The following is a 26,894-nucleotide window of genomic DNA, read 5'->3' on the forward strand; positions in this document are numbered from 1 at the left end:
CAGCAGTTGAGCGCCTGCCTTCCATCCAGGGCATGATCCTGGAGTCCCGGGATCAAGTCCCACATCAGGCTCCCTGCATGGAGCCTGCTTCTCCCTTTGCCTGTGTCTCTGCCTCTCCCTGTGTGTCTCTCGTGAATAAATAAATAAAATCTTAAATAATAAAAAGTCCAGGATCCAAGACAAGGGTGAGCAGTAATTCTCCGTGGGGTGGTGGCTATGGCACATGGCCACTTGTAATAACTGGAATGGCAAGTGTGTTTTTTAGGGGCACGGACCAAAAAGAGCTGTCATTTCACCCCTTGGCATACGTCCTCGGGTTATTGGTAACTCGCAGGTGATCTCCTATGCTTGATTAAAATACTCCTTTTTTTTTTTTTTTTTTTTTGTCCTAATAGAAGAAAGAGTAGCTTTCAGTGATTATGGAGTGGAGATCATTAATTTTGCTCCGTGGCGCTGTCATCTTACATTTGACATCTACTCGCGCTCCCGTATCTACAGCATTTCTTCCAAACAAAACCAAAACCAACACTGATTGGAGGATTTATTGAGCTCCCGGGGCGTGCTGGAGGAGGCCTAGAGCCTCCCCTGGTCTGCCTTCTCCGAGTGCACGTGTGAGCTGGCACACGTCGCGGTGCACGGGGCTGCCCGGCTCTTTGCCCTCTGAGCCTTTGCTGAGGACGGGAGGATGGAGGACGGGGATGAAGGATGAGAGGACGGAGGATGGGGACAGGGACGGAGGCCCGAGGAGCTTACAGGAACCAGAGGAACCTACTGTGGGTGTGCGGGCGGCTCTCCATAGGGGTCTATCTGGGGCCATGCGGTCGCCTGGTCCCCACAGCACCAAGCCACTTGCCCAGGAATCTCCTGGTCCTCCTCCGGCCCTCTGGGTCGGGCACGGCCTCCTCGCTGTTCTCCTCGGAGCTGGAGCCGGGGGAGGCGGCGGTGGGCGCTCCGTGCAGGTGCTCCCCGCACGACGGCCGGCGGCCCTGGCACGCTCGTTTGCCGGCTGACCCGAGGCTCAGGTTAAAGGCGGCAGAGGCCATGCACTCGGCCGCCGTCTGGTCACAGGCACACAGCAGCTGCGCACACAGGCTCCGCCCCACACCTGGGAGGCAAGAGCAGAGGAGCGGCGGTGACGGGGGCACACGGCCAGCCTGACTGTCCCCTCCCTGCATCTTGGGGCCTCGTGACGTCCAGCAGCCGTGATCTCCCCCTGGGAACTGTCCCACGTTCTCCGCCTGGGGAACTCGTACCTGTGTGTCAGGACTCCCCCTGACTTCCCAGCTCCCCCCGGAAGCCCCCGGAGCCCCCGGGTAAGGGGAGTATCTTCTCGCGGGCTCCCACCAAATCCCACCTATGGCCCTTCTGTCCCAGCAGGTTGAATGGTCTGCATCGACCTCCCCCTCCGGCAGGCTGGAGAACCCTGGCGGCACAGCCCGTGTGTTCCGAGCGCTCACGTCCATCCCTGACCCCCATTTCCGGAGTTGGCACCCGGAGCATATTTGCTGCACGGAACCGCTACACCTCCCTTCTCCTCCTCCGTCAGAGGGAACTGCCTCCTGCCCCATCTACTGAACTTTGCCGGATGAGATGTGGGATGCCCAGTGCGACGGGAGTTTCCGATAAATATGTTCAAGTGAGTATGTCCCTTTGGGGTATACTTATACCACGCAATTATTTGTTGTCCGTCCGGCATTCAAGTTAGTGTATTTTTATTTGCGAGACCTGGCAACCTTCCCAACTTCTCGGATGTCTCGGTTGCGTGCAGAGGGGGTGGGAGGGATACCATCCGTGTGGCTCAGATGAAGTGATGTGTTTCCAGGTTCTTGGACACAGATCTGCCTTCTGCAAATATCATTCCTTACCTACAGTTTTCAATGAAGCTAAGGATGGTATTTGTTCTAACTTTTCTCCCCTCGTCTGGTCCTACCACGAAATGTTCATAGACCAGATTTTCTTTTTTTTCTCAACATGCAGACCCTCTCAACTTCCTCCACTGGCCTGCACACCAGCCCCAGACACACGTGTTACATTCCAACATGAAGAAGCAAAAGGAGGAGGAGGAGGAGGGGACAAAGGCAGGACCCAGAGCACAGTGGACACACACACACACACACACACACACACACACACGAGCCCACTCCCCCCCGGGGAAATTCTGGGCCTAGTGTCAGGACAGCACAGAGCACGCTCTGCCCTCCTTTCTCATTTGCCGCATCTGGGATGGGACACCGCTCAGAGCTCACGGGGGGTGGGGGTGGGGCTCCGCTGGGTCCTGGGAGCCCCACAGGAGTTCAGACTCCCAGGGTAGTGCTCCTGCACTCAGCAAGGATGCAGCGTGGGCGAAGGAGCCTTCCTCAGCTGAGCAAGTGACACCTCGAGGCACCATGACATCTGACGCTGACAAGAATCTGATCCTGGCACCCAGGCTCTAAGCTCCCACCCATCTCCTCGTGTCCCTGGTGGACGAACCTCAGGTGACCCTCTGGTACCTGTCTAGCTCCCACCTCACCTGGCGCCACAGCCGTCCCCACCCCCACCTTCTGTTCCCAGCCGCCTGGGAGCCCCCCCAACTGCCTTGATTTTCCTCTTTTCCCTTCTCTTGGACCGTCCACACCCAGCGCGGCCATCTGGGAGCCCGACAGCCTCTTGTAAGACCCCTCCTCGCCGCCTCTCCTGACTCTGCTCAGCTCCCCACCCCAGCGCCCTGCTCTGCGAGCTCAGACACCCTCGGCGGCCCCCAGGGCACACCCACCTGCGGGGCGCACCTGCCAGCCAGGGATGAGCAGTCACCTGCTGTCTGTGTCTGTGTCTGTGTCTGCACCACACACCCGCAGGGCTGTGAGGAGCTGTGTCTGCCCTTTGCCTGCCCAGCCCCTGGGAAAGGTGTGTGGGATAGATGGGGGAGTGCGCACCACGTGGCCACGGGGTCCCGGGACGCGGCAGGTACACCTGGTCCCACCCGCAAGGAGGCAGGGAGGCCCACGCCACTGCTGAGGGAGGGCAGGGGAAGGATGGGGGCCTCCCTGGAGGCAAAACGAGATAGGGAACAAGGCCTCACACGGCTCTGTGACACACTCCAGGGAGCACGGCCTTGAACCCGCAAAGTCCGGAGCAAATAGACGCGGAAAGCAGGCCCTGGGGTGTGTGAGAGCGAGGCTGGCTCATGGGGGGCCGGGGCTCAGACGCCCGCTGAGGCTCCCAGCACAGGGAGGAGCGGGGCTCCGCAGGGGGCTCCCTTGGGAGAAGGCTTCTGCTTCTTCGGAAAAGAACCACATGCCCTGAGCCCCCGGCCCAAGGCCTCGGTGCTGGTGGGAGGTCACGCAGAGTTCCTGGCCTCCGCTGAGCCTGGCCCCTGCCGCCTGCCCTGTGAAGAGAGGACTCGGGGCCTCCTCCCAGGTCCGTGGGAGGATGAACTCTGCTCACACACCTTGAGCACTCAGGCCGGCCCGAGGCAGGCACCCCATCAGCTCGGGCCCTTCCCGTTTTCTGTTCCTACCCAGCCCTGACTTTCAGAGGCTGACAGAGCCTCTTAAACTTGCATGTCCTCAGCGGGCCTCACAGTTAGGGAGGGTGTTAAATCCCGTTACAGACGGGCAAGCATCGGGAGGCATGAGGCCTCCGTGAGGCGGCCTGGGCGAGGGGGAGCGCGCCGTGCTCGGGCCCTCAGCACTTACACTTGGCTGTACCGTCCACGCACTCCACCAGCGACCCAGGAAGCCTCTCGGACAGGCAGCCCAGCCTTGTCACCTGCTCCACGCAGCAGTGGTGGGAGAAACAGCACCTGAGACCAAGGAAAAACCCAGCTACCCCAGGGCCTCCTTCAGGGGCTGCTTCTGCCACAATCCCTCCAGCGGTGAGCTTGCACGGTGGGGCCGGATGGCCGTGAGTGGCGAAGGGAGAAAGGCCTAGGGAGGCGGGTGGCTGGGGGAAGGACACAGTCGGCCAGACCCTATCTGACCTGCAGGTGACATGCCCGTGTGCCTGCCATCACCTAGCCCGTGTATTAACTATAGCGAGCCTATCTTTTCCTTGTTTCCAGCATCCACTCAAGTGGCTGATTGTCCTTCAGCAACCCCACCATCCCAAGGGCCCTACGCCTTTTGAGCGCAGAGCCCACCGGCCAGGGGCCAGGACAGTCCCCACGTGCGGTCAGGCTTCACGCCTTATCAACTCCACCCTCGGAATAGTCCTGCAGTTCCCGTCTAGGTTGGCTCCCCCTCTGTTTTGACCGCTGCAATTATAGCGTTGGTGGTCTTTTTGTGGAATGGCCCATCTTGGGCACCGTGCAGCTCCTCTTGGGCACTGGCAGTTTGTTTCGATCTGCTTTGTTCAGTTCAGGTCTAACCATTTGTGCGTCTCCACCACCAAGCACAGTGCCTGGCGCAGAGCAAAAGCTCAAGAAATGTGGGCTGAATGGATACATGAATGAATGAATGAATTCATCAATGCATAGGGTCACTGAAAATTCTTCCAGGAGTGGCAGATATAAAATTTAGTAGTTATACTTAAAAGCTATTGGGGAACCTGGGTGGCTCAGTTGGTTAAAGATCTGACTCTTGGTTTCAGCTCTAGTCCTGATCTCAGGCTCGTGGAGTTGAGCCCCATGTCCGGCTCTGTGCTCAACACCAAGTCTGCTTCAGACTCTCTCTCCCTCTCTCTTTAAAAATAGATAAAAAATTCTTAAAAAAAAAAAAAAAAAAAAACGTTATCAAGAGGCTAAGTTCCACGTGGCCACCTGCAGGGCAAACTGAGTGGAGGTGCCAATTTGCCATGTTGGTTGTTGCAAAATAGGCAGATTTGGGGTCTTCTGAAGGGCTTCATGGGTGGACTCTGGGGCAGCTGGGTGGTACTTGTGGTAGAGCTAAAGGAGCTCTAGACCCCATATCGATGGGTCAGGGTCGCTCTGGCTCTGCCCCTTCATAGCCCAATGCCCACAGACGAGTCCGGGCCTCTGCTGCCTGTGACGGTGCCAGCCACCCGGAGTGAGCCACTGCTCTCAGCGAAGCCTCAGGCCGTGGCCAGCAGAGAGGAGGGCTATCACCCCTTCCTGAGGCAGCATGGGCACCTGCCACCCTCACCTGTGCCTACCTGTCCAGGGCATCCCTCGGCTCGCCTTGTCCTTCTTGCCCACAGTAACAGCCATAAGATTCAAATTCTTCTGGGCATCGGGATGTCAGACAAAAGAGCATCTCTGCAAACTGAGGCATCACCCGTGTGTCATCCGCACCTCCTGGATGCAGGAAGGTGAACCTGTCACAGGCTAATGAGAAACAGGGCTATCAGGAGAGCGGCGTACAGGGGGATAGTGCTCACACAAGCGTGCAGTGATCCGGATGGGTACTGGTCATCCGAGGAACACTGTGTCTTTGTTTCCCATTGTCATTCTTCTGGGAAGATGGCTACAGGCCGGTCCCCCTACCCCATCCCACCCCCCTCTGGCATGATTTGTCTTTCAGAGGGAAGTCTTCCTTGCCAGGCTTCTACGGCTCTGCCCAGACTCTTGGTTAAACCTCCCTGAGGGGTGGGGGGCTAGTCAGGACTGAAGGGGCTCTTAGACCGTGTGTGATTCCTGAATGGAGTGATTGTGACCCACTGAGGTGCCAGCAGCACCCGGCGTCCTGGGAGGCATCCCGGCTGTCCTCTCGGGCATCCTGGCTCCATCAGGTTAGCACACTCTGCCGTCAGAGCTCTGATTTTCTTTCTTTGCCTCTGCCCTTTCCTCCTGCACCCTCTTCCCCACCCGATTCCCCTCCCCCTCTGCCTGCACCTTTGGCCAAGTCCTTCTTGCAGGTGTGAGGCCTCTGGTGGGTTCTCTGGGGAGGACGAGAGAGAAGAGGGAGGGAGGGAAAGCCTGGGGGTTTCCTTCTTTCCAACAACTTAGTGTGGACGGTGCCAAGCTGTCACCCTGGGGGCCAGTTCGAGGGGTGGGAGCACTAGGCCGGCAGGCCCCTGTCCCTGACTCGGCAGTTGGGTGGCCACAGGCACGTCAGGTGCCTTCTATGTCTCACGAGCCACCTGGCAAGGAGTGTTCTAGTCGCACCAACACGAAGAGGTCACAGTGTGATGCCATGGCCTGAAGGCCTTTGTTACTGTCCCATCCAGAGTGTCTCAGGGCCAAGAGAGAGCAGATGCTCCTCTGCCTGTCCCCGCTCACCTTTTCCCGTTGTCTCCTCTAGGCCACTTTTGTTAGATGACGCAGCTAAGCCCAAAGACTTCAAGCCGGCGGGGGCCAAGGTTACTCCTTTTGTCGAGACAACGATGTCTACAGATCCTGAAAATGCACAACGTTATGGCTCATATTCAGCAAGCAGTTCAGGAAGAGATTTGCCAATGGACACACGGTCAAGCCCACATGGAGGCAGATATTTCAGAAGAACAGAGTGTTAGGTGGGTGTCCTCAGCCTGGGCTTACAGATGTCAGGGCTGAGTATCAGGGACCCACAAATGTTACATGAGAATTTCCAGATACTCTGATACAGTGAAGGAAACAATCCACTCAACTGAAAGCCTACGGAATGGGAGATGTGTGCACATGACATATCTGGTCAAGGGTTAGTACCCAAAATGTGTAAAGAACTTATCGAGCTCAACACCCCAAAACCAAATAATCCAGGTAAGAAATGGGCAGAAGACATGAGCAGACATTTTCCCAAAGAAGACATCCACATGGCCAACGGACACATGGAAAGGTGCTCAACATCACGCATCATGAGGGAAATAGAGATCGAAACCACAATGCACTGGTCAGAATGGCTAAAATTAACAGCACAGGAAACAACAGATGTCGATGAGGATGCAGAGAAAGGGGAGCCCTCTCACACTGCTGGTGGGAATGCCAGTTGGTGCAACCACTCTGGAAAACAGTATGGAGCTTCCTCAAGAAGTTAAAAATAGAGCTACCCTATGACCCAGCAATTGCACTACTAGGTATTTATACAAAGGATACAAAAATACACATTTGAAGGGTACATGCACCCCGATGTTTATAGCAGCAATGTCCACAATAGCCAAACTATGGAAAGAACCCAGATGTCCATCCACTGATGAATGGATAAGGAAGATGTCACACACTCACATGCATGTGCGCACGCACCTACACACACACACACACACACACACACGTTACTCAGGCATGAAAAAAGATGAAATCTTGCCAATCACAATGACATGACTGGAACTAGTGTGTATTATACTCAGTGAAATAAGTCAGTCAAAAAAGGACAAATACTACATGATCTCACTCATATATGGAATTTAAGAAATAAAATACATGAACATAGGGGAGGAGAAAAGAAAGAAAAAGAAAAGAGAGGAAAGCGGGATCCCTGGGTGGCGCAGCGGTTTGGCGCCTGCCTTTGGCCCGGGGTGCGATCCTGGAGACTCGGGATCGAATCCCATGTCGGGCTCCTGGTGCATGGAGCCTGCTTCTCCCTCTGCCTGTGTCTCTGCCTCTCTCTCTCTCTCTCTCTCTCTCTGACTATCATGAATAAATAAAAAAAATTAAAAAAAAAAAGAAAGAAAAGAGAGGAAAGCAAACCATAGGAGACTCTTAACTATAAAGAACCCATGGACGGGGTGGGGATGGGCTAGATGGGGGATGGGCACTTGTTAGATGAGTCCTGGGTGTTATACGTTAAGTGACAAGTCACTGAACTCTACTCCTGAAACCAGTATTACACTATATGTTAACTGACTAGAATTTAAATAAAAGATGAAACAAAAATACATACATAGAATGTATTGTGCTAAAAAAATTAAGTAAATAAATGGAACATAAATATAACGAAAAAACCCCACACAAATACTCCGTGATAAACTTAAATCGGACAGGAGCCCAGGCTAGACCAGCTGCATGACATCTCTCGACGGGCACTGTCCGAGCCCGCCAGGCCTCTGTGTACGTCATGTGTCCTACCACGCGCCCGCCAAGTGGAGGCCTAGCATGGTGTTCACGGATGAAGGGATAAGACTGGTAGAGAAATGAAGCCAACTCCTGGCACTTAGTAACGGAGGCAAGTACACCCACCTCAACTCCCCAGAATCCTGGAAGACCTTCTCATCATAGTCTGAATGAAGTGCCAGGTCCTCATTGAGGCGGGTGATCTGGCCCTGCCTCCCGCACACAGGCTCCCCGGCACGGTCGGTCCATGTCTCCCTTTGCTGTGCATCGGCTGTCTCTGTTCTCTTGGCCAGAGGCAGCGACATCTCCAGCCCAGTCTGGTCCAGCCAGAGGGAGCTTTGTAGGCTCTGCTCTGCCATCTTGCCGACCCAGAGCACTGGGGGAGGCCTGGGCATCTTGGGAGGCCTCTTGACTTGCAGTCTCTTCCCAAACCTACCATATTGGTTTGCATCATGCATCTGGGCTTCTGGGTCTTTGCTCAATGCTCTGTTTGCTGGGGCTTGGGAGGAGGGCTTTCATAGCATCATCCCCTCGGTCTCTAAGATTTTAAGTCTTTAAGATTTTACTTATTGATTTGACAGAGAACACAAACAGGGGAGCATCAGGAAGAGGGAGAGGGAGAAACAGACTGTCCACTGAGCAAGAAGCCCGATGTGGGGCTCAATCCCAGGACCCTGGGATCATGACCTGAGCCTAAAGCACATGCTTAATTGACTGAGCCACCCAAGGGCCCTGTTGGCTTGCTCTTAAATAGCAGTATGCAGTATCACCCATGGGATATGTATATGAGGGTAAGTTGTTTCAATTTTTCTCTAGGGCAGTTAGGCCACATATGGATACATACATATTGTATGGGTACATACAATGAATGTGCCCCTTGTGCAGTAATTCAACTTCTAGGCATTTGCTGTGACAAATTAATCAGAAGTGGAAGGGTATAAAATGTCTATTATTTATAAGAACAAATGTTAGAAACAACTGGCTAAATGCATTATGGCATTCCACATATTCCACACCAGAAACTATGGTACAGCCCCTAAAAACCCTGTGTGGAAAGATATTTCCTGTCAGGGGAATATCATCTTATTTTTTGAGTGATACAGCTCAGACCACAAAGCCGTGGTGCCAATTTTAATATAATTAAAATTCATTTTAATTATATTCATGGATATGCTCATGCAGGTGGGAGACATTAGAAGAAAGCACCTTCAGATACTAAAAGCGGCTAACTTTATAACACGGAAGTACGAGTGGTTTAAATAGAAAAGAAAACACAGTTTTCTATATTTTTCTAAATGCATCTCTTTATCAGATAGGCTTCCATTTCTTCCTACTAATGAATCCAACTTTTAATTTCATTTGTCTACTTTGGAGGGGGTGGTATAAAAGTGAATTGGTCCCAATGATTCTTCCATGTTTTATTTTTTAATTTTTATTATTTTTTAAATAAATATTATTTATTTATTCATGAGAGACACAGAGAGAGGCAGAGACACAGGCACAGGGAGAAGCAGGCACCATGCCAGGATCCCGATGTGGGGCTCGATCCCAGGACTCCTGGGATCACACCCTGAGCCAAACGCAGACGCTCAACCGCTGAGCCACCCAGGCGTCCCTGATTCTCCATGTTTTAGAACAAACCTGATCTCATACCCGTTTAGGGACAACCATTATTCGCAGGTGGGAGAAGCCAGGGGTGCTTACCTGGAGGGGATGTCGCGGTTTCTGTGCCTTTTTCATCTCGACCTGCTTCTGCCCACAAAAGAAGAGAGATGCAGTGAGTGTTGACTCCAGCCTGTCCCACCTTGGTATCTGGGAGCAGTTCCCATCCCACAGGCACAGGAGGCAACATGGTCATTGCTCTGCCCCTTGTTGCTTCCCAGGGGAGATGGTGATGACAGGGTCACTGCCAATTCAAAAAGATTGCCCTCCCCAGACAGACGCACTGGCAAAGGCAGCTGCAGCCTGCTGGGCTAGAAGCGGGTGTATCTTTGAAATACTTTAGGAAAGCAGATCTCTCTCTCTCTCTCTCTCTCTCTCTCTCTCTCTCTCTCTCTTCAAATCACATATTTTTGAACAAAGAAAACCAAGACAAAATTGTGGATTCTAGTTCCCTGTTCTGTGGCTCTCAGAAGACTTCTGAACCCTGGTTCTCAGTAAAATGAGTTTGTGGCTGTTTAATTATTACTAGGCTCCTATTGTGCTATAGACTGAACATCTGTCTGCCCCAAATTCATGTGTTGAAACCTAATCCCCAGTGGGATGGTCTTGGGGCTTTTGGGGGTGATTAGGTCATGAGGGTGGAGCCTTCATGAATGGAATTAGTGCCCTTATGAAAGACACCCCCAAGGAGCCTCCTGGCTCCTTCCACCATGTGGGAACACAGCTAGAAGGCGGCTGTCTATGAACCAGGAAGTGGACCTCAGCCAACTTGACCATGTTGGTGTCTTGAGCTTGGACTTCCAGCCTTTAGAACCATGAGAGATGAATTTTGTTGTTCACAGGCGACCCAGTCTGTGATATGTTGTTGTAGCGGGCAGAACGGACGAAGACATACAACATGCCCAGATACAAGATTAAGTGCTTGGCTTGTGCCAACTCCACCACAAGCCCACGAATTAGTACCATGCTCGCCCTCATTCAGAGATGAGAAAGCAAGTGGACGCACCGAAAACACAGGTCACTGGCCCTAGGTCACGGAGCTAGGAAGCGGCAATGCAAGCCCGGACCCAAAGCTGGCTGCCCTAACTGAGCTCGCTGCTGCTTCACTTCGGGCTGTACCACGGAGAGGAGCGATGCTAACTCCCACCACGCTTGGGGAAGGAAGGAACTGCCTTAACCTCAATGGGTCAAAGATCAAGATCACAATGCTGTTATGTGGAAGTCGGGCTTACAACTTTACTGATGATGTGGACCCGCAAAACGTGATCCAGCAAAGAGCCAGAACCTCAAAGGTTCTAAGCCGGGCAGATGGTTCTCTTCAAAGTGAAATGCGCAGGTTCAGAACAGAATCCTATGCTGAGGTTGTAACCCCAGGCAAACGACTGCCTCTTGGAGTGCGTCCTTCATCTGCCAAATGGGCCTCCTAGGACCGGGGCGGGGGCATCTCAGAGGATATATGGAGGGGCTCAGGAACATGCCAGCACACTGAGGTCCTCCGTGGTGTCCCTGCCTGTTCATCAAGGAATCCGTTTGTCTATTGTTCATCCCTAGTAACTGGTAAATGGTTATCATGAGTGATTAATACGTATTAATAAAGAATCCATGGTTCTTAATCACCACAAGCAAAGTAAATGGCTAGGTCACTTCTTCTGATGACAGCCTGGCCTATGTATGTTTTTGGGTACGAGGCTGTTCCCCACGAGTCACTACCATATCATGGGGACAAAATGAATCTTGCAGCCTGAGGCCGGGTTCAAAACCAGTCCAGCAGGTCTCCTGCTGAACCACCTGTAACTTTTCACCTCCCAGAGCCTGGGTGTCCTACATCATCTGAAAAATGGGTATCCTGTTATCTTCTGAGCCCTGTCTAAGAGCAATCGTCAGAACTGAACGTGTTTATGTAGAAGGTGTGTCTCCACTGGATCCCATGCTGCCCTCCTGTCGCGTCTCCTTGGCTTACTTGTCCTGGAGGGACTGGTTGGTGGGTCAGCTGTGGTCTCAATAGCCACTGTGGAAAGAAACCACTCAACCTCAATTGCCCACCCATCTCAGCACATAAGCCAGGCAGGGATCACCTGTGATCAAGACAGTTTTGGGGCTGGGAGACCCAGGAGAGAAAGCCCATGGTGGCCTGATCAGGAACATTGACACACTGGTTCCCCATTCAGGGGACAAGGGGCCAGATTAGCATCAGGCCTGTGTTTAGGTAGTGCAACCTCTCTTTGGGAGGAAGGGCCATTATGTCCCCTGCTAGAGTGGGTCCTTGGGCATGGCAGCATAAGAGGAAGTTCAGTCTAGCGGTAAAGACAAATGCCATGGAGGCCTTGCCAGCCGGCTCCCAATCTTGGACAATTTCTCTCTCTAACTCAATCTACCATCTCAATGCGGAGGTTATGGCAATGATTTCACAGCCTTGTGTGAGCAAGAAATGAGATCATGTATTTTAAGCAAGTTGTCCAGTGTCCAACATGTGGCTTAAGAGGGCATTGCTATTTTTTTACAGCCACACCAGAATTTCTGAAGACGATGCTTGTTCAGAGTCTTCCCATGCTCTTCTCCTTTAATCCCCTGCCACCCTGAAGGACAGGTATAACCATCCAGGGGCTGGTAAACCATGGCCCAGCCCTCGGCCTGTTTTTGTAAATAATGTTTCACTTGAACACAGGCACACCCACCCAGTCTCTGGCTGTTGTCCTGCTACGATGGCAGACTTGGGTCATTGTGACAGAGACTGTATGATCCAGAAAGCCTAAAATATTTATTCTCTGGCTTTTTATAGAAGAAAAATTGCCAATCCCTGCTTTCCAAAATGAAGAAATTGAAGCTTCGAGAGGTCGAGCCATGCTTCCAGAGTCATCCAACTGAAACACGGAGGAGTCTGGCTTCCATCCTGAAGCTGCCTGATTTCAAAGCATGATCGTTTCATTCCATGATGGTGAGAACAATCACTAGCCCTATACCTTTTTCTTTCATAATTAGTGTTTGTCCTACCTTCAGGCTGCCTCCCTTTCTGGTGGACGTTTATGGGCACTGCTGGGTCATGGGTGTGGATGTGTGTGTGTTGGAGGACAAATGTGTGAGTGTACACACTTTCTTTCTCCAGTTAGACTAGATTCCTTAAGAAGCTTATTCTTTGCCCCGTTCCCATGGCCAAGCCACAAAATGATGATGGTTCAGGCTGAAGAGAGTGGAAAATATGCCAATGTAGGGTTATTTTGTTATTGTTTTGTGGGCATGTCCTCAGTTGAGAATGAAAGTGGCCACTGTCAATCATGTGGGAATTGTTGCTGTGCGGGCAGGGCACATGGTGAAGCTTTGGCTTGGCATAGGTGCCACTTCTTTTTCTAGACCTGGAACACAAGACACAGGCTGACTGTGAGCTGTTGGGGATGTGATGCCCTTGGACATGGAGGACAGCCAGAGATGAGCTGCACTGTGAGCATCTGCTTCTGTTCTCATAGCAGCAGCAGCAGAGGACAGATATACACAAACTTCCAGGGAGGTGGTTGTGCAGAGCGATCTCCCTGAGGCATGGGGTTGCCAAACTTGGCAAATAAAAATACAGGATGCCCAGTTAAATTTAGATTTCACATGAAAATAAAATAGAAACCACCTGCAAAAAAATAAATAAATAAAATAGATTTCACATGAACAACCGATCACTTTTCAGTATAAGTATAGCCCACACCAATTCTGGGACATACTTATACTTAAAAAGTATTTGCTGTTCATCTGAAATTCAACATCAGATGGTTGAGGGTGAAGGTCCTGCATCTGACAGTTCTACTGAGGTGGAAATAAGGGTGTGGGAGAAAGCAGAGCACGTAGAGAAGAGCTTTAGGAGTCAGGAGAAACTGAGAGTGGCTCTGGAATGATCTCGAGGTGGTATCAGTGCAAACCCAGGAAGGGGACATTTTAGGGGAGCTAATTGCAGCAAGTAGGTAGATGGTACGATCAAAACGTGGGTACTTGGGTTATACATCAGTCTTCTTGTGCTCACCTTCTCCTGAAAGGACCTTTGCACTGGTGTCTGTGGGCTCTGTGGGAACCACTGAAAAACAAAGTCCCCAGATCAGTGGCTGATGGAACACAGTGACTATACCACATGCTACGGGTCTCAAAGGGACCCAGCAGTCTGGGACTGCTGGAGCACAGGAGGAGGGGGCTGTGAGAGGTGTTGGCAGCCAAGGGCTGTTCGTTCTATCCCAGGCTTCCCCTGCCTCTCATGCATCTCCCAGGGCGTGGGGTGCCCAGCAAGGCCCTGGCTCAGGAAAGACTCCAGCCCATGCTGGGTTCTGACCAGGAAGGTGACACCTGCAGACCCAGGCTGGGCAATGAAAGCCCCACAGACCCCAAAGACTTGTGGCTCTGCAATATGGCAATCTTTCTTGGGAAGACCTCTGTTCCAAAGGGAGGCCGATGACTCAGAAAAACGAGCTCTGGACTCAGAAGATACATAGAGGTAGAAGGCGCACATATACATACTCATACTCATGCATGTACGAACACGTGCACCAACCCACACCTGTGCAACATGCTCCTTTAACCAATGCCACAGCACTGGGGAGGAGACCCCAGCCCCAGGAAAGGGGGGGTTGCTTTGCCAAAGGGCACCTACAACTTCCCGTTGGGTCTGAGAGATCGTGCGAACTTTTGTGACAAGGAATGACAGACAGAAGCTGAACCCTCGCTTTTTGCATAGGATGCGTGTTTTAGGGTAGGAATTATCATTTGCAGAAAAGATACTGCCCTCTGAGAAGCCACCATCTGGGTCCAGGCTGCCCTTTCTGCTGAAGGTTCTGGAAGGCAGAGGAAGGAGCCAGCTGGTTGGCTCGCGGGTGGCCTCAGTGGCCAGGAGCTCACCCAGCTGAGATAGGCCTTTCTCTGTCAGAGCGTTAGGCTTTGTCCTGGTCACACCACACACCAGGGCCCTCACCGAAGAGCAAGCGAGAAGGAACTGGGGTCTGCCTCTCGACTGGATTCAGCACACACCTGTCCATGTGGCAAAGAACAACATCTGCCCGAGGGGCATCTGCTGCTGGATGTTTGAACTGGGTCTATCAGAAGTAATGGCATCCCCTGGCCAGGGAAAGGTGGGGACATCTCCAGTGCCATGGGTTACTCCTGCAGGCCCAGGGGAGGGGGTGTAGCTGTCGGCTCCATCCGTAGTTTGGCCCTTGGGATCCAAAGAAAAGCAGCTTCCCTAGAAGGCCTTACCTCTGGGTGGAAGCGTTGTCAGCTCTTCCGTGCTAGCTGTCTCTGCAAAGAAACACATTGGAAAGTTAGTTGACAGCAGCGGGTTTGGAGAGCATCAGAAGGAGCTGGACTTGCGTCTGAAGATACACCACTGCTACTGCTCCCATAGCAGCTCCCGAACCCGACCGTCAGCCTCACCGCGGGTGCTCCCACCTGGAGGCTGAGCCAGACAGAACGAAGTGTCCAGATGGTTCAGGGAAGAGTTGATACTGGACCGAGCCAAGCATTCTATGGCAGCCTTGTTGCAGGTACACAGCAGGTGCTCACAAGGGTCCCCGGACTCTGCACAGAGCAAGGGCAGAGCAGATTGGAAAATCTCATTTGGAATCCCAGGGTAATGCAAGCTCCTGACCCCGATCTGCCCGCCGAGGCCCTGCTCCTCCTGCAGGTGTCCTATTGTCCACATCGGCTCCGTGAGCTTCGGCTACATAGGCCCAACCTGGGAGGCATGGCCACCCACCTCTCATACACCCAACCAGTTGGGCATTCTATCAGCTCGACTTTTGACTTTTGACCCTTTAGAGCATGACCACATATCCCCACCTCCACGCCCCTACCCTACACTGAGCCCCCCCTCAGCTCATGCCTGGGTTATGTCCCTGGCCTCCTCCCCCTGCTTCCCTATCTACTGTCATCGAGGAGCCAGAACAAGGCTTTCAAGACTCAGGGCGAGCCATGTCTTTCGGGGGGATTCAGAACCCTCCGACGACTTCCCAATCGACCTCAAAGCTGCTGCCCTCTTCCTTCTCAGGGCTCGTCTCTTTCCTCCCTATCACCCCCTTTCTGACTGACTGGCCTGCCTCCCCCACATGCAGGGCTCCTCGAGCCTGGGGGTGAGCCCACCTCCCAGACAGCCACGAGTGGCTTCCTTCTCTGCCCCCAACACCTCAGTCTTTGCTCCATGGGTGTCTCCTCCCAGCCAGCCCTCCCTGGGCCTTGCCCCTGGTTCATTTCCCTCCACGGCTCTGGTCACTGCCTAACACACTCTGGCACTTTGATATTTTCAAGGTCTGGTGGCCATGAGGAGATTTCAGAAGGTCAAAATATCCCCAACATCTGGACGATTGCTTTGCACTAGGTGCTCAGTATGCATCTGGTGAATGAATGGATGGATGATGGATGAATGGATGGATGGATGGATGGATGGATGGATGGATGTTTTCCATGTTCACTGTGTAGTGACTTATGCCCATGCCTCTCCTTACTCCTCTCCCCATGCACCACACTGCAGCCAGTCCTTGCTACCTGGACTTTGGGTGGGGTTAGTTGAAACCTGGGCTCAAATCCTGACTCTATCACTTAGCAGCTTATATGACTTTGGGCAAGTTATTTAATTTGAGCTTTCCTGCCTTCTCTGAAAACTGGGAATATCTCATAAGATGGTTGGGACAGAGGCACCTGAGTGGCTCAGTGGTTGAGCATCTGTCCTTGGCTCAGGTCATGATCCCGGGGTCCTGGGATTGAGTCCCACATCGGGCTTCCTGTATGGAACCTGCTTCTCCCTCTGCCTGTGTTTCTGCCTCTCTCTCTGTAGGTTTCTCATGAATCAATAAATAAAATCTTAAAAACCAAAGATTGTCGGGATGATTGCATCTGCTGGCCATAAAGCCTTTGGTACATAATAGGTGCTCATAGAGGGAGGCTCAAACAGAGCACCCCAAGGTGACATGTACCTCTTCCCTCTGTGCCTTTGCCTATTCTAATTCTTCCATCAGGGTTGCCCAGAGACACAAAATAAAATCCCTGGAGTCACACAGTGAGTAGGGTGGAGAGCTGAGATCTGCATTGACACATGTCTGATTCTTACAAACAGCAGCAACCCCAAACCTAATTCATCCCTCCCTGCCTCTCTTCCACTTCCAACACTGACTTCTTAACTTAGGCCAGGCCCTGTGTTAACTGTTTTACATTTAGCCATGTTTACACGTAACACATGCACCACTGTTTTACACTGAAGCATTTATTTTTTTTTAAGATTTTACTTATTCATGAGAGACGCAGAGAGAAATAGAGGTAGAGATATAGGCAGAGGGAGAAGCAGGCTGCCTGCAGGGACCCGGGTGTGGGACTCGACTCCAGGTCTCCAGGAACCTGGCTAAAGGCAGGCGCTAAACCACTGAGCCACCTAGGCATCCCTGAAGCATTCATTCATTTATTTATTTTTTACAAATCTCTGAAGCAAGTTTTCTCTTCCCCATGTAGAGTTTCCGACATGTGGATTAGCTGCCCTCCAACCACACAACGGGTCAGTAGCAAGCCATCTGCCCCCACAAGCTCCCAGGATTGCTACAGTATAAAATTGTAAATCAAATAACCTGCCAATCAAATATTCTTTCATTTCAAAAAGCATTTATTGTGCATCTACTCCATGCAAAGTACAGATGCCACAGATCTAGCCCTTGTGGGGTTCGGAGCATAGCTGATAATGTCCTCAGTGGTGGTGACGATGAGGGGGACCCCTGGGAGCCCTGGGTCTGGTCCAGGCCTGGGATTCCTGGACTGTCATTGCTATTTCTCAGCCCAGCCCCCGGGGACACCTGGGGATGCTCACCACACGTGATGCTCTTGCTGACACAGTTGACATCTATGCTGAGCTTGGCTGGGTCTTGGGGACAGTCCTTCTCAGCGGCCTCCTCGTAGCATCTTCGGTGCTGGAAGCAGCAGCTGGGGCAGGTGGGGGGAGGTCAAGGTGAGAACATGGGGGAGGGTGAAGAGAGGGGAACTGTTGTGTCTCTGGATGATCCCTGGCAGTGACCTGTTTCAAATAGTGCTCTCTCTCACACACACATGCACACGCACACACGCACACACACTATTTGAGTTCTATTACCTACACGGCAGATGGCTATTATCCTTATGAGCCTTTACACACGTGGGGATTGAGACACATAGGGTTCAGGAACTTGCCAAGGTCAAAGTCGATCACAGAGCGAGGCTGACACTAACATGGGAATCAGGAAACTTTTGCAGTGCACGCAGGTGGTCAGTGGAGACCGAGGTAAAGAATAAAAAAATATACAGGCAGGTGATGGCCTTGGGCAAGTTACTAAGTTTCTCAAGCTACCTACTCAAGAATTTTGGCAGATTTAAGAAAACATCTGCTGCATTCGGGTTCACCCTTTCTCTTTGTGAACGTCACCAGGCTGCCCCCGGGAGGCAGTTTGCTCATGATCCCAAAGGTAGGAAAACGCCCTTCTGATCAGAGGCAACTCACACCCTCTTGTGGAGATGTGGAAATGGGAGAGATCTATTGCTTGATGCCAGAGCCATTATTCCTGAACCACCAAGGATCTATTGCTTTTTATTTAATTAATTAACTAATTAACTTGAAAAGCAGTTGGAGGCGGACTATCTAGTCAGTTAATTTGCTGAGTTCCTACTATGTGCCCAGTGCTGTGGCTCATGCTGGGGGTGCAAAGAAATAACACGGTGCAGACCCACCCCCCTTGAGCGCATGGGGCGGATACCGTGTGCACCCACTGGCCCATGTGGCAGGTGCAGGACAGGGGAGCGCAGGTGTTTGGGGAGCAGGGAGGTTAACCTGGTGCCTTGGGGGCAGGGTGTCCTAATGGAGAAACGTCCAGGCCATCCGAACTATTCCAAAGGAGAGTCCTTCCCGCTTCGATGAGAGCGCACCCTCCATCACACTGCTCCGGGCACAGGTATCAGACCAGTGAGGTAGGGACTCCGGGGGTCAGTGAGGTAGGGATGGATTCCGGGGCACAGGGAGATGCAGGTTCAATTCCCCGCTTTCCTACTACTACTGCCGCTGCTGCCGTCACTATGGCTGCAATGACTGTCACTACTACCACTAGTACAGTGCTAGTAGCAGTACTACGAGCAGTACTAGTCCTACAGCTCTCCTAGTATTGCTGCTACAGCTGCCAGCGCTCCTGCTGCTGCGGCTGTTACTACTACTGGTACTATTCATGCTACTACAGCTACCATGACAACTGTTGCCACGGCCGTGGCTACTATTACTTCCACGGCATTACTAACATTGCTACTATTGCTGCTAATACTGCTGCTGCTGTGGCTGTTACGACCATTGCTGCGTTAGTGTTCATACTACTACACCTACACCTACACCAGCAAGTGTTACTGTGGCCATTGCTACTATTTCTTCTACAGCATTACTAATATTGCTACTGACGCTGCTGCTGACATCGCTATTACTGCTATTACTACTACCCTTGGTATTAATACTACGACGGCTACTAGGACAACTGTTACTACCCCTATTGTTACTACTATTACGACGACGATGACGACGATAGCCCTACTGTGACTGCCGCCACGATGGCGACTCCCGCTGTCACCACTACCGCTATAGCCCTACTCTTCCTGTCACTGCTGCTACCGATCACCAGTACTCTCAGTAAGTAAACTCAATAAACCGGACGGAGTCCCAGTCACGTACCGTGTCCTTGCTCACTTAATCTTAAATGATAATTCTATGAAGAAGGTATCACCGTAATGTGTGGCTTCTACCAAATTTTTCCAGCTGACCCTCCCCGCCGCCAGTATCTCTTAGGCAGATCCTTGCTACCGCTCGATGCATCTCAGGTTTTCAATTGTGTCGCCCGTCTCCTGTGCGAAGGTGGGTATCTCGTGTTCCTTTCCTCCCCCGTGTGCAGGGGGGCCACACATCTTTACCGGCCCCTCGTACCTCCTTCACATTCCCCGCTAGCTGTTTACCTCTTCGAAGCAGGGATAGCATTCTGCTTATATTAAGCCCAGAGTTCAAATGCTACTGGTGCATGTTTGTGGAAAATTAAACAGATGCCTTCAGAGTTGCTTTACCCCTGGTGGCCAGGACGGTCTGAAAAATGAATAACTCTCTTATGCTTATGGGTCACCTGGGAGCTCATCTAAAATTCGGACTTCCAGGGTCTAGCTAAAGGTATTCCGAGTCAGTAGGTCTGGGATGGGTCCCTAGAATCTGCATTTAAGCAAGCATTCAGCTGGTTCTGATACCAGTGGGCCCAACTTCGAGAAATACCACGCTGCAGCTTTGCATATCAGACATACCCAGGCTCTTGACAACCCCCAGGAAGTGGGGCGATCACAGAATATGCTGCAATTTAAGGCTGAGGCTACCTGTTTCCCTGCAGGTCAGGAGAACCAAGACATGTCCTGGCAGCTTTCCACATCTGTGCTCTGCCCAAGCAGCAGCCAGGCCTCCGACAGCTGCCCATCACCCCCCCCCGCCCAGGTGTGGCTCACCTGTCAGCCTCATCCACGGGGGCCCCCTCCATCTCGAACCTGCACGCACAGCCATAGTCTTCGAAGTCCCGGGGGCAGAGACCAGCCACACACTTCATGCCACTCACGAACTGGAGCAGCGCGGGGAAATTGGTGAAGACAGCCTGCAGCCAGGTGAAGTGGGAGCCCAGGCAGTCTGCGGATGGCACAGCGGGAGGGGACAGCCGTGCAGGGACTGGGAACCAGGGTTGGGGAAGGAGGCCCTGGGCCCGGGGTTCCCCACACCTCAGCAGCCTACTGAGCCCCTACTGTGTACTCGCAACTGTTCCAGACAATTGCAGGGAGGCGGGTTTATAAGCTGTGGTCCCTGTTGGTTGCCCCCCTGAGAAACGGTCATTTAAATCCTCCTCCCTCACCAATAAAGCTGAAAGGGACTCAGTGAAGCTGAGCCTCATCCCTAAGTCCCTGGAGATGTTTGACACTTGCTCATTCTCAGTTGGTCGTGCTAATCCCAGCTTTCGTGACAGTGAGTGACCTGGGGCTGAGCATGTGACCCAGATCCGGAAGTCATTTAGAGGCTTTTGGGAATTATTTCTTTCATAACACAAATCAAAGGCATGTAAGAGGTCCTTTTGATCTACATCTTCCTCCTTCCTTGAATATGGGTAAGGATGTGCTGGCTGGGACTACAGCAACCACTTTGGCACCATGAGGCCCCATGTCTGAAGTTGAAAAGCCAGTAGGTTTAGTTATAGCAGCGGAGGAGGAATGAGCCCGCTGGGCCTCTGATACCCGTGTTGAGCTACTGCAGCAATCCTGATGCTTTCAGCATCTGTGACATAGTTAAATGTCTCTGTTATTTAAGTCCCTATGAGTCTGCTGAATGGATCCCAAATGATAGAGTCCCCAGCCCTGGAGAACTGTAATCCAGGGGGAAGAGAAGGGATACAGACACTAATAATTTGGGGACCCTACTATGTGCCACAAACTGTGCCGCATGCTTCAAACAGCACAATGGTTTAGGGTCATAGTGAGTCTAGAAAGCATTCACTTGGTCCATCACCCCATAAACTTCATGTTCATCCTGCAAGGCCGATACTATTCTGTGACTTGTATTTCGCAGATAAAGAAACTGAAGGTCAGAGATATGCCCGAGGTACCAACCAGGGGCAACGATTTACCCTACACAGGAACGCTCTTGTGAACAAAAGTGGCAAGAGAACAATTTCCAGTTCCCTCTTCTGGGCCTTTCTGACTGGAGGACCATTAAGTGCTAACGGGGTGACCCCCAAACCCTGATTCTAATGCAGAGGGTCACACGTTGGGGAGCTTGGGGAGGTCGTGGAGTGGTCTGTGAGGACAAGTGTCACCCAGACTGTTCTAGTTTTTCCTGCCCCATTCAAACCTCCTTTTCCGTGTCTTGTTTCCACAAAGCCTAACCAGAAAAATGAAGACATAATTCTGTACTGAAGGAAAAACCGACTCTAAGGTTTGTGTGTGTGTGTTTATATAAATATGCATATTCACTCAAAAACTTACCAAGCACCTGAGCTTGGGCGCATACCTGCCTTCAGTGCTGTTCTCTGGGCAGCACGGTCTAATCCAATAGCATCTCAGAGCTTCTTGCTCCCGTCAGTCCTATGATAGTCTCATTTGGGGGCTACTTTTAGAAAGCTATGGACCATCATGGTGCCCGGCAGTTGACAGTCACATGATAGTTATGTAACTGGTAAGTGGAATACTTGGCACTGTTCAGAATTCTTAGGCTTTATTATATTTCATTATATGCATTTACTGGCTGGGGAGAGAAAATCCAACAACTTTGGTGTTGGAGGCTAAGCTCTGGACACAGAGGGAGCTTCCACCTTGTGACCTGGACATGGCACATAATTCCTGTCACTTCCTCTCCTGTGCAACGGGGTTGCTTTCTCTTCCCAGCCAGGTTGTGGTGTGGTCAGGGCTAAGGAAATAAGGACTAGGAAGGCACCTGGCCACTTGGTGACTCACCCTGCAATAAAAGACACCATGGCTCTTGTTGGACCTGGATCGCAGAGCTCAGAGCTTGCTGGGTTGGCAGGAGCGTGGAGCCCAGAGAGCAGAGCCCGAGGTCCTGGTAATCTGCTTGGATTTCCACACTCACCCCATGCCCTGACACCTGGTGGATGGAAGCGCTTTGGTTTTGGTATTTAACTTACCAAAAATGTCTGCCACATTTTCCACATTTTTAAACACCCCGTGGAAGGCTGTGATATCTAAGTGGAAGGCAGAGAAAGCAAGTCAGAGAGCTGTTGGTTTCTCCCCTTCCCCTGCCCTGTTGCCTGGCCCTGCCCCACCCCTGTGAAGAGCAAGGAAAACCCTTTCTCTTCCTCTAAGGATAGATTTGACCTTGGGCTAACTTTCTAGGAACACAGGTTACCATGGAGACCCAATAAGATGAGCCGGGAGCTGTGTTACCAAGCAACATTGCCCAGTGGTACAGAACACCCTGGATGGTAAGGTGTGTCTGGACTTGGCAGGGACCACAGCTGAACTGTAAATACCTGGCAGGAAGTCGTCCCCTGGGGGCTTCCCTCAGGGTGACACCTCTTGCAGGGGAAGCATGCCTTTTCTGGGCATCCCAGAAATTATACCTATGAAATTGTTGCTAGAGGTAGTAATTCCAATAGAGACTAAAGCTTCTAGGCCAGGGCAGGTCCTGGGGGCTGCTCCATGTGAGCCCCACCCCCCTGTCCCAGAGCTGCTCCCTGGGGGCTCCAGGCAGATGTGCAGATCACACCGGGGCCACACTTGTTGGGGAGGTATGGCTGGCATGGCCTGATGGCGCACAGGGCTTCCTGGCCTTGATCCTTCCAAGTGCCAGGTGCGGCCTATGAATCTTAACATCCACCAGAAGTTCTCCTTGGGCCACGAATCGCACTTCCCATGGAGGTTATGGCATTGTGAGGGAGGTCAGGCGATCATTTGGGTCTGGGTGGGACTGATCACTTTGCTTGCATGGACTCAAGCACAGACAACTCGGTTGACTCAGGTCGCCTCTCTGCAAGTGGGGAGATGAACCCTAATTTCGGGGCTTAGGTGACCAGCTGGGTCGCTGTGCATCATGTTCTTCAGCAGTACCCAGACAGGAAGCTGCTTAAGAAATCTTCATGGTCTATCACCAGGAAAACATCTCCTTCCCAAGGGAACAATTATGGGTCCTCCTCTCTTATAAGCAGAGCACTGGAATGCATTGTCTTTCTCTTTTTGCCTTGCCTTCTAGGAGGCTCCGAGCTCAATTTGAAGCTAAAAAAACACATTTACTTCTATCCCTCTTTCAGCTGCCCTTCGTGTTTTGATGGAAGTCATAATACTTTGTCACTTGGGGGGTGGGGAGTTAGACACAGGAGAGACTGCATAGGGAGAGGGCTTTCAAGTCTTATTTGAATCACTCTGCCTACAAGAGCCACAGCAGTGAGCAGTATATTTCGAAGGGGTCATCCTCCCTGCCAATATCCTAGACAACTCTCTACCCAGCTAGGTCGCCCAAGGAAAGTTCAAAGGATCCTTACTGATATTTTTTGAGAGTCCTGGAGGCAGCTCCCGTGGAAGGTGTGGGGTGTCCAGAGGGTGGGCCCCTACAATCGAGGAGGAGAGCAGGGTGAGCAGGAGCAGCAGCCAGGAGGTGAGGGGACGCAGGTAAATTCAATTCCACGTGTATTTTTCTAGGACCTGCCACGTGCCGGGTCTCTGATGACAATAAGGTGGCGCCAGTGTTTTAAAGAGTAGCCTTCTGGTGGAGGATAGAGAGGTTTGGGGACTTTAATTTAATTTTAGATCGCATGCTTGTTTGGAGTGCCTTGAGATGAAAGATTGGTGGAAATAAGCGCGGGCAAGGAAAGGCCCCCAGGTCCCCGGGAGCCTGGAGTCAAGGACAGGGCTTTCCCACACCCATATTTCCCATATTTGGCAAGCAAAATAGCCAGTGGCTCGTAGGGATCCATGAGCGCTGAGACGCAGCCCCCGACCCTGCATCTATCCTCAGTGGAGACACGGGGAGAGGACGCAAGGTTTGAACTGCAGGAGATATTCCAGCAAGGAGCCAGTGGGACCTGGTCCTGCTCCAGCCTTGGTCACTGGCTGGGCTCCGTCCCCAGGGGCCCTGAATGCTCATTACGAAGTAGGGTGTCTGCAGGGAATCAGGAGGGGTCGGGCCGAGGATGGTGTGATATTAGATGAACTTGAACCTGCAATTCTGACAGATGGGAGCCCCTGGTCAGTTAAGCATCTGCCTCACCTTTGGGTCTTGGTCCCAGGATCTTGGGATCAAGGCCCTTGACGGGCTCCCTGCTCAGTGGGGCGTCTGCTTCTCCTTGCTCTCTCTCCCTCTGCTCATACTCCCTCCACCCCACCCCGTCTCTCATTCATGCACTCTCTCTCTCTCAAATAAATAAATAAAATCTTAAAAAAAATAAAAGATCTGATATCACAGGTAAAGAAGCGTGTGAATAGTAGAATAAATGGCCCTGGCAGGTGTGCCGTGGACATGCCAATGTTACGGCAGCCATGCATCGTTATTATTACTACTATTATCACCGACTTGTGCCTCTCCCTGCCCTCTTCCCCCTCCACACCAGCACGTGGTTGCATCGCTTGGACCTCACCTCCTCACCAGCCTCCTCCTCTTCGCCATGGACTTATCTCAGGGACACTGATGACTTTAGCAGGTGCTTGTCTGTGGGAGGGGAGCCTCCCACCCTATGAGCCTCGTGGGCTCGCCCTGGGTCTGGGCAGCCCCAGGCCTCCTCTGTCAGGCCCTCCAGGGATGGGTCGGAGGGGGGGCGGCCGCCCTCCTCTGCATGGCCCCGGCCCTTCCCCGCAGGCCTCCCTCCCAGCCGACGTGCTCCGGGGCTGTGGGCAGGGGCAGCCCCTCTGGCCCTCTGATCGCTCACTATTCAACACAGGGCGATGGGCCCACCGAGGCACGTTCCCTCCTGCCCGAGAGCCATGGGCTGCATGGGGAAGTGCCCTGCAGATGTCCCGAAGGTGGGGAGACCCAGGTCCTCCTTCGGCTCCAGGTGAGCCCCATCACAGAGCCCAGTAATGGCTCTGGCACTTTCCATATTTGGTGTCATTGCCTCCGGAGCGATCTCATTAGCAGACCAGCCCACAGCTAAGAATGTCTGCTGCCCACTTGGGCACCAGCAGGGAGATATTGCCTGGTCCTCCATCGGCTCTTCCCTGGTATCGCCTAGGCCCCCTGGCAGGTGGAGAAGCAGTGGACAAGTGTGCGTCCCCACGCCCCTCACTCCTACTCACATCAGGGTGTCGACACCCACCCATCTCATTAGCAGCTAAAGAAGCCGCCCTGGTTTTTACATTGTTTATCCCAGAGGTCTGAGTTGGCTCATTCACAGAGTCCAGAGATGACGGGGAGCCCTGGCCCGGGAGGACCGCTGCTCTAAGGGAAGGGAACTAGCATTCCTACCATTCCGGGCTTGCTCTTGCAGGCATCCTCTGAAATCCAGGGCTGGGCCCAGTACCGCGGGGCACATCCTTGTCATTGCCATTTTATGGATAAGGAAGCCGAGACCCAGGGAGGAAGCTCTAGCTTTTTCTGCCCCGGCACCTAAGGCTTCCCTCCCTCTGCCCCTGCCAAGCTCTCCCAAACCATCTCCCTCTTTGGACCTAACTTAATGCTTCTGGGATGCTTATCATTTCCCAGACACCAAACTACTTCTTGCCATCCTGGCTTTGCTTGTGCCATGCCCTGAGCCTGGGGAGCCTGCCCCCTTTTTGCATTACTGACCCTCACGTTTTGGGATTCTGTGCAGAGTTCGAGAAGCCCTACCGGGACCCCACTGTGGGTGGGGTTAGGGGCACCTGCCGGGGCTCCTGTCATGCTGGGACATCCTTCTCTCACTGCACTTATGACCTCGTGTGGCAATGATCTGTTTATGTGACCCTTTCACCCACTAAACTAGAAATGTGTTGAGGGTAAGCACGCTGACCCACTGAGTAGGGTGCAGTAGATGTCTCTCTGATGAACAAAGAGCATAGAGTGGCTGAACTTTGCCATCAAACGGCCAGTGTATCAGCCAATGAGTGATGGCCCAGTAGAAGCACAGAACCCTAGCCTCGTAACATTTCAGTGAAACTGGGAGACGTTGTCTTGAGATAGTGGAAAGATGAGGTCTACCGGCGGCTATGAGTGGTATTTCCCAGTACCAAGTACTCTACCCAGAAGATCAACCAGGAAGGCACCAAACCCCCCCTTGGCCCAGCCCCCTTTCCCAGAGGTTCTAGAAGTTGGACATGCAGAGATCCATGGGGAGTGAGAACAAATTTCCCTGCGTGATGTGGGCCAGTGTAGAGCTCTCCGATAAAGGGAGCGTGTGGTGTAGACCGAAGGTCCAAGGGTGTCTCCCTCTCCTAACACAGACCTGACCACCATCCCACCGCCCAGCTCCTGCAAGAGCCAGCTGTCAGTGATGAGAAGAGCACCTGCCCTGGGTGTGCTGAGGAGGCAAAGATAGAGGCCGCTCTTACTCCTGGCATGAGGACAAAGAAACACCCCGGAGAGAGAGGAGCCAGGTAGGGCACAGAGACTCTCCACATTGTCCACACACCCAAAGCCTTGCCTTGAAATATGAGTCAGAGAGCACTGGGGCCTCAGAAATACGGGGCAGGGCTTGCACTGGCTCCCAGCCGGTGACTCAGCAGGTATACTGCAGTGGACCCCTTCCTGGGGGACATGGGGCTCTTCTGATGGACTCCCCCCTGGTGGCCTCGCCAAGTGCTCCTCAGACCCAGCAGTGATCAAGGACGCCCTGCCTTCACTGGCACACATCTGGTCTCTCCCCCTTCCTGGTTGCTGTCTCATATTTTCCCC

The 26,894-nt window shown here is 52.4% G+C and overlaps 1 protein-coding gene across 1 annotated transcript; it reads right to left on the bottom strand.

Moving 5' to 3' along the window:
• Positions 1 to 532: 532 nt before the first annotated feature.
• On the bottom strand, positions 533 to 25,233 carry OC90 (otoconin 90). The gene is made up of 12 exons (XM_049093272.1): positions 24,981 to 25,233; positions 22,167 to 22,278; positions 20,048 to 20,320; positions 17,373 to 17,485; positions 14,975 to 15,103; positions 14,783 to 14,824; positions 13,566 to 13,616; positions 9,608 to 9,655; positions 6,158 to 6,274; positions 5,092 to 5,263; positions 3,678 to 3,784; positions 533 to 1,105 (listed from the first exon to the last, which is right to left on the bottom strand). The coding sequence occupies exons 1-12, from the start codon at positions 25,231 to 25,233 to the stop codon at positions 804 to 806; spliced, it is 1,719 nt and encodes a 572-aa protein (XP_048949229.1). The 3' UTR covers positions 533 to 803.
• Between the last annotated feature and the right edge of the window lie 1,661 nt (positions 25,234 to 26,894).

Source organism: Canis lupus, chromosome 13 (genome assembly GCF_003254725.2).
Source record: "Canis lupus dingo isolate Sandy chromosome 13, ASM325472v2, whole genome shotgun sequence".
NCBI classification, from domain to species: domain Eukaryota; kingdom Metazoa; phylum Chordata; class Mammalia; order Carnivora; family Canidae; genus Canis; species Canis lupus.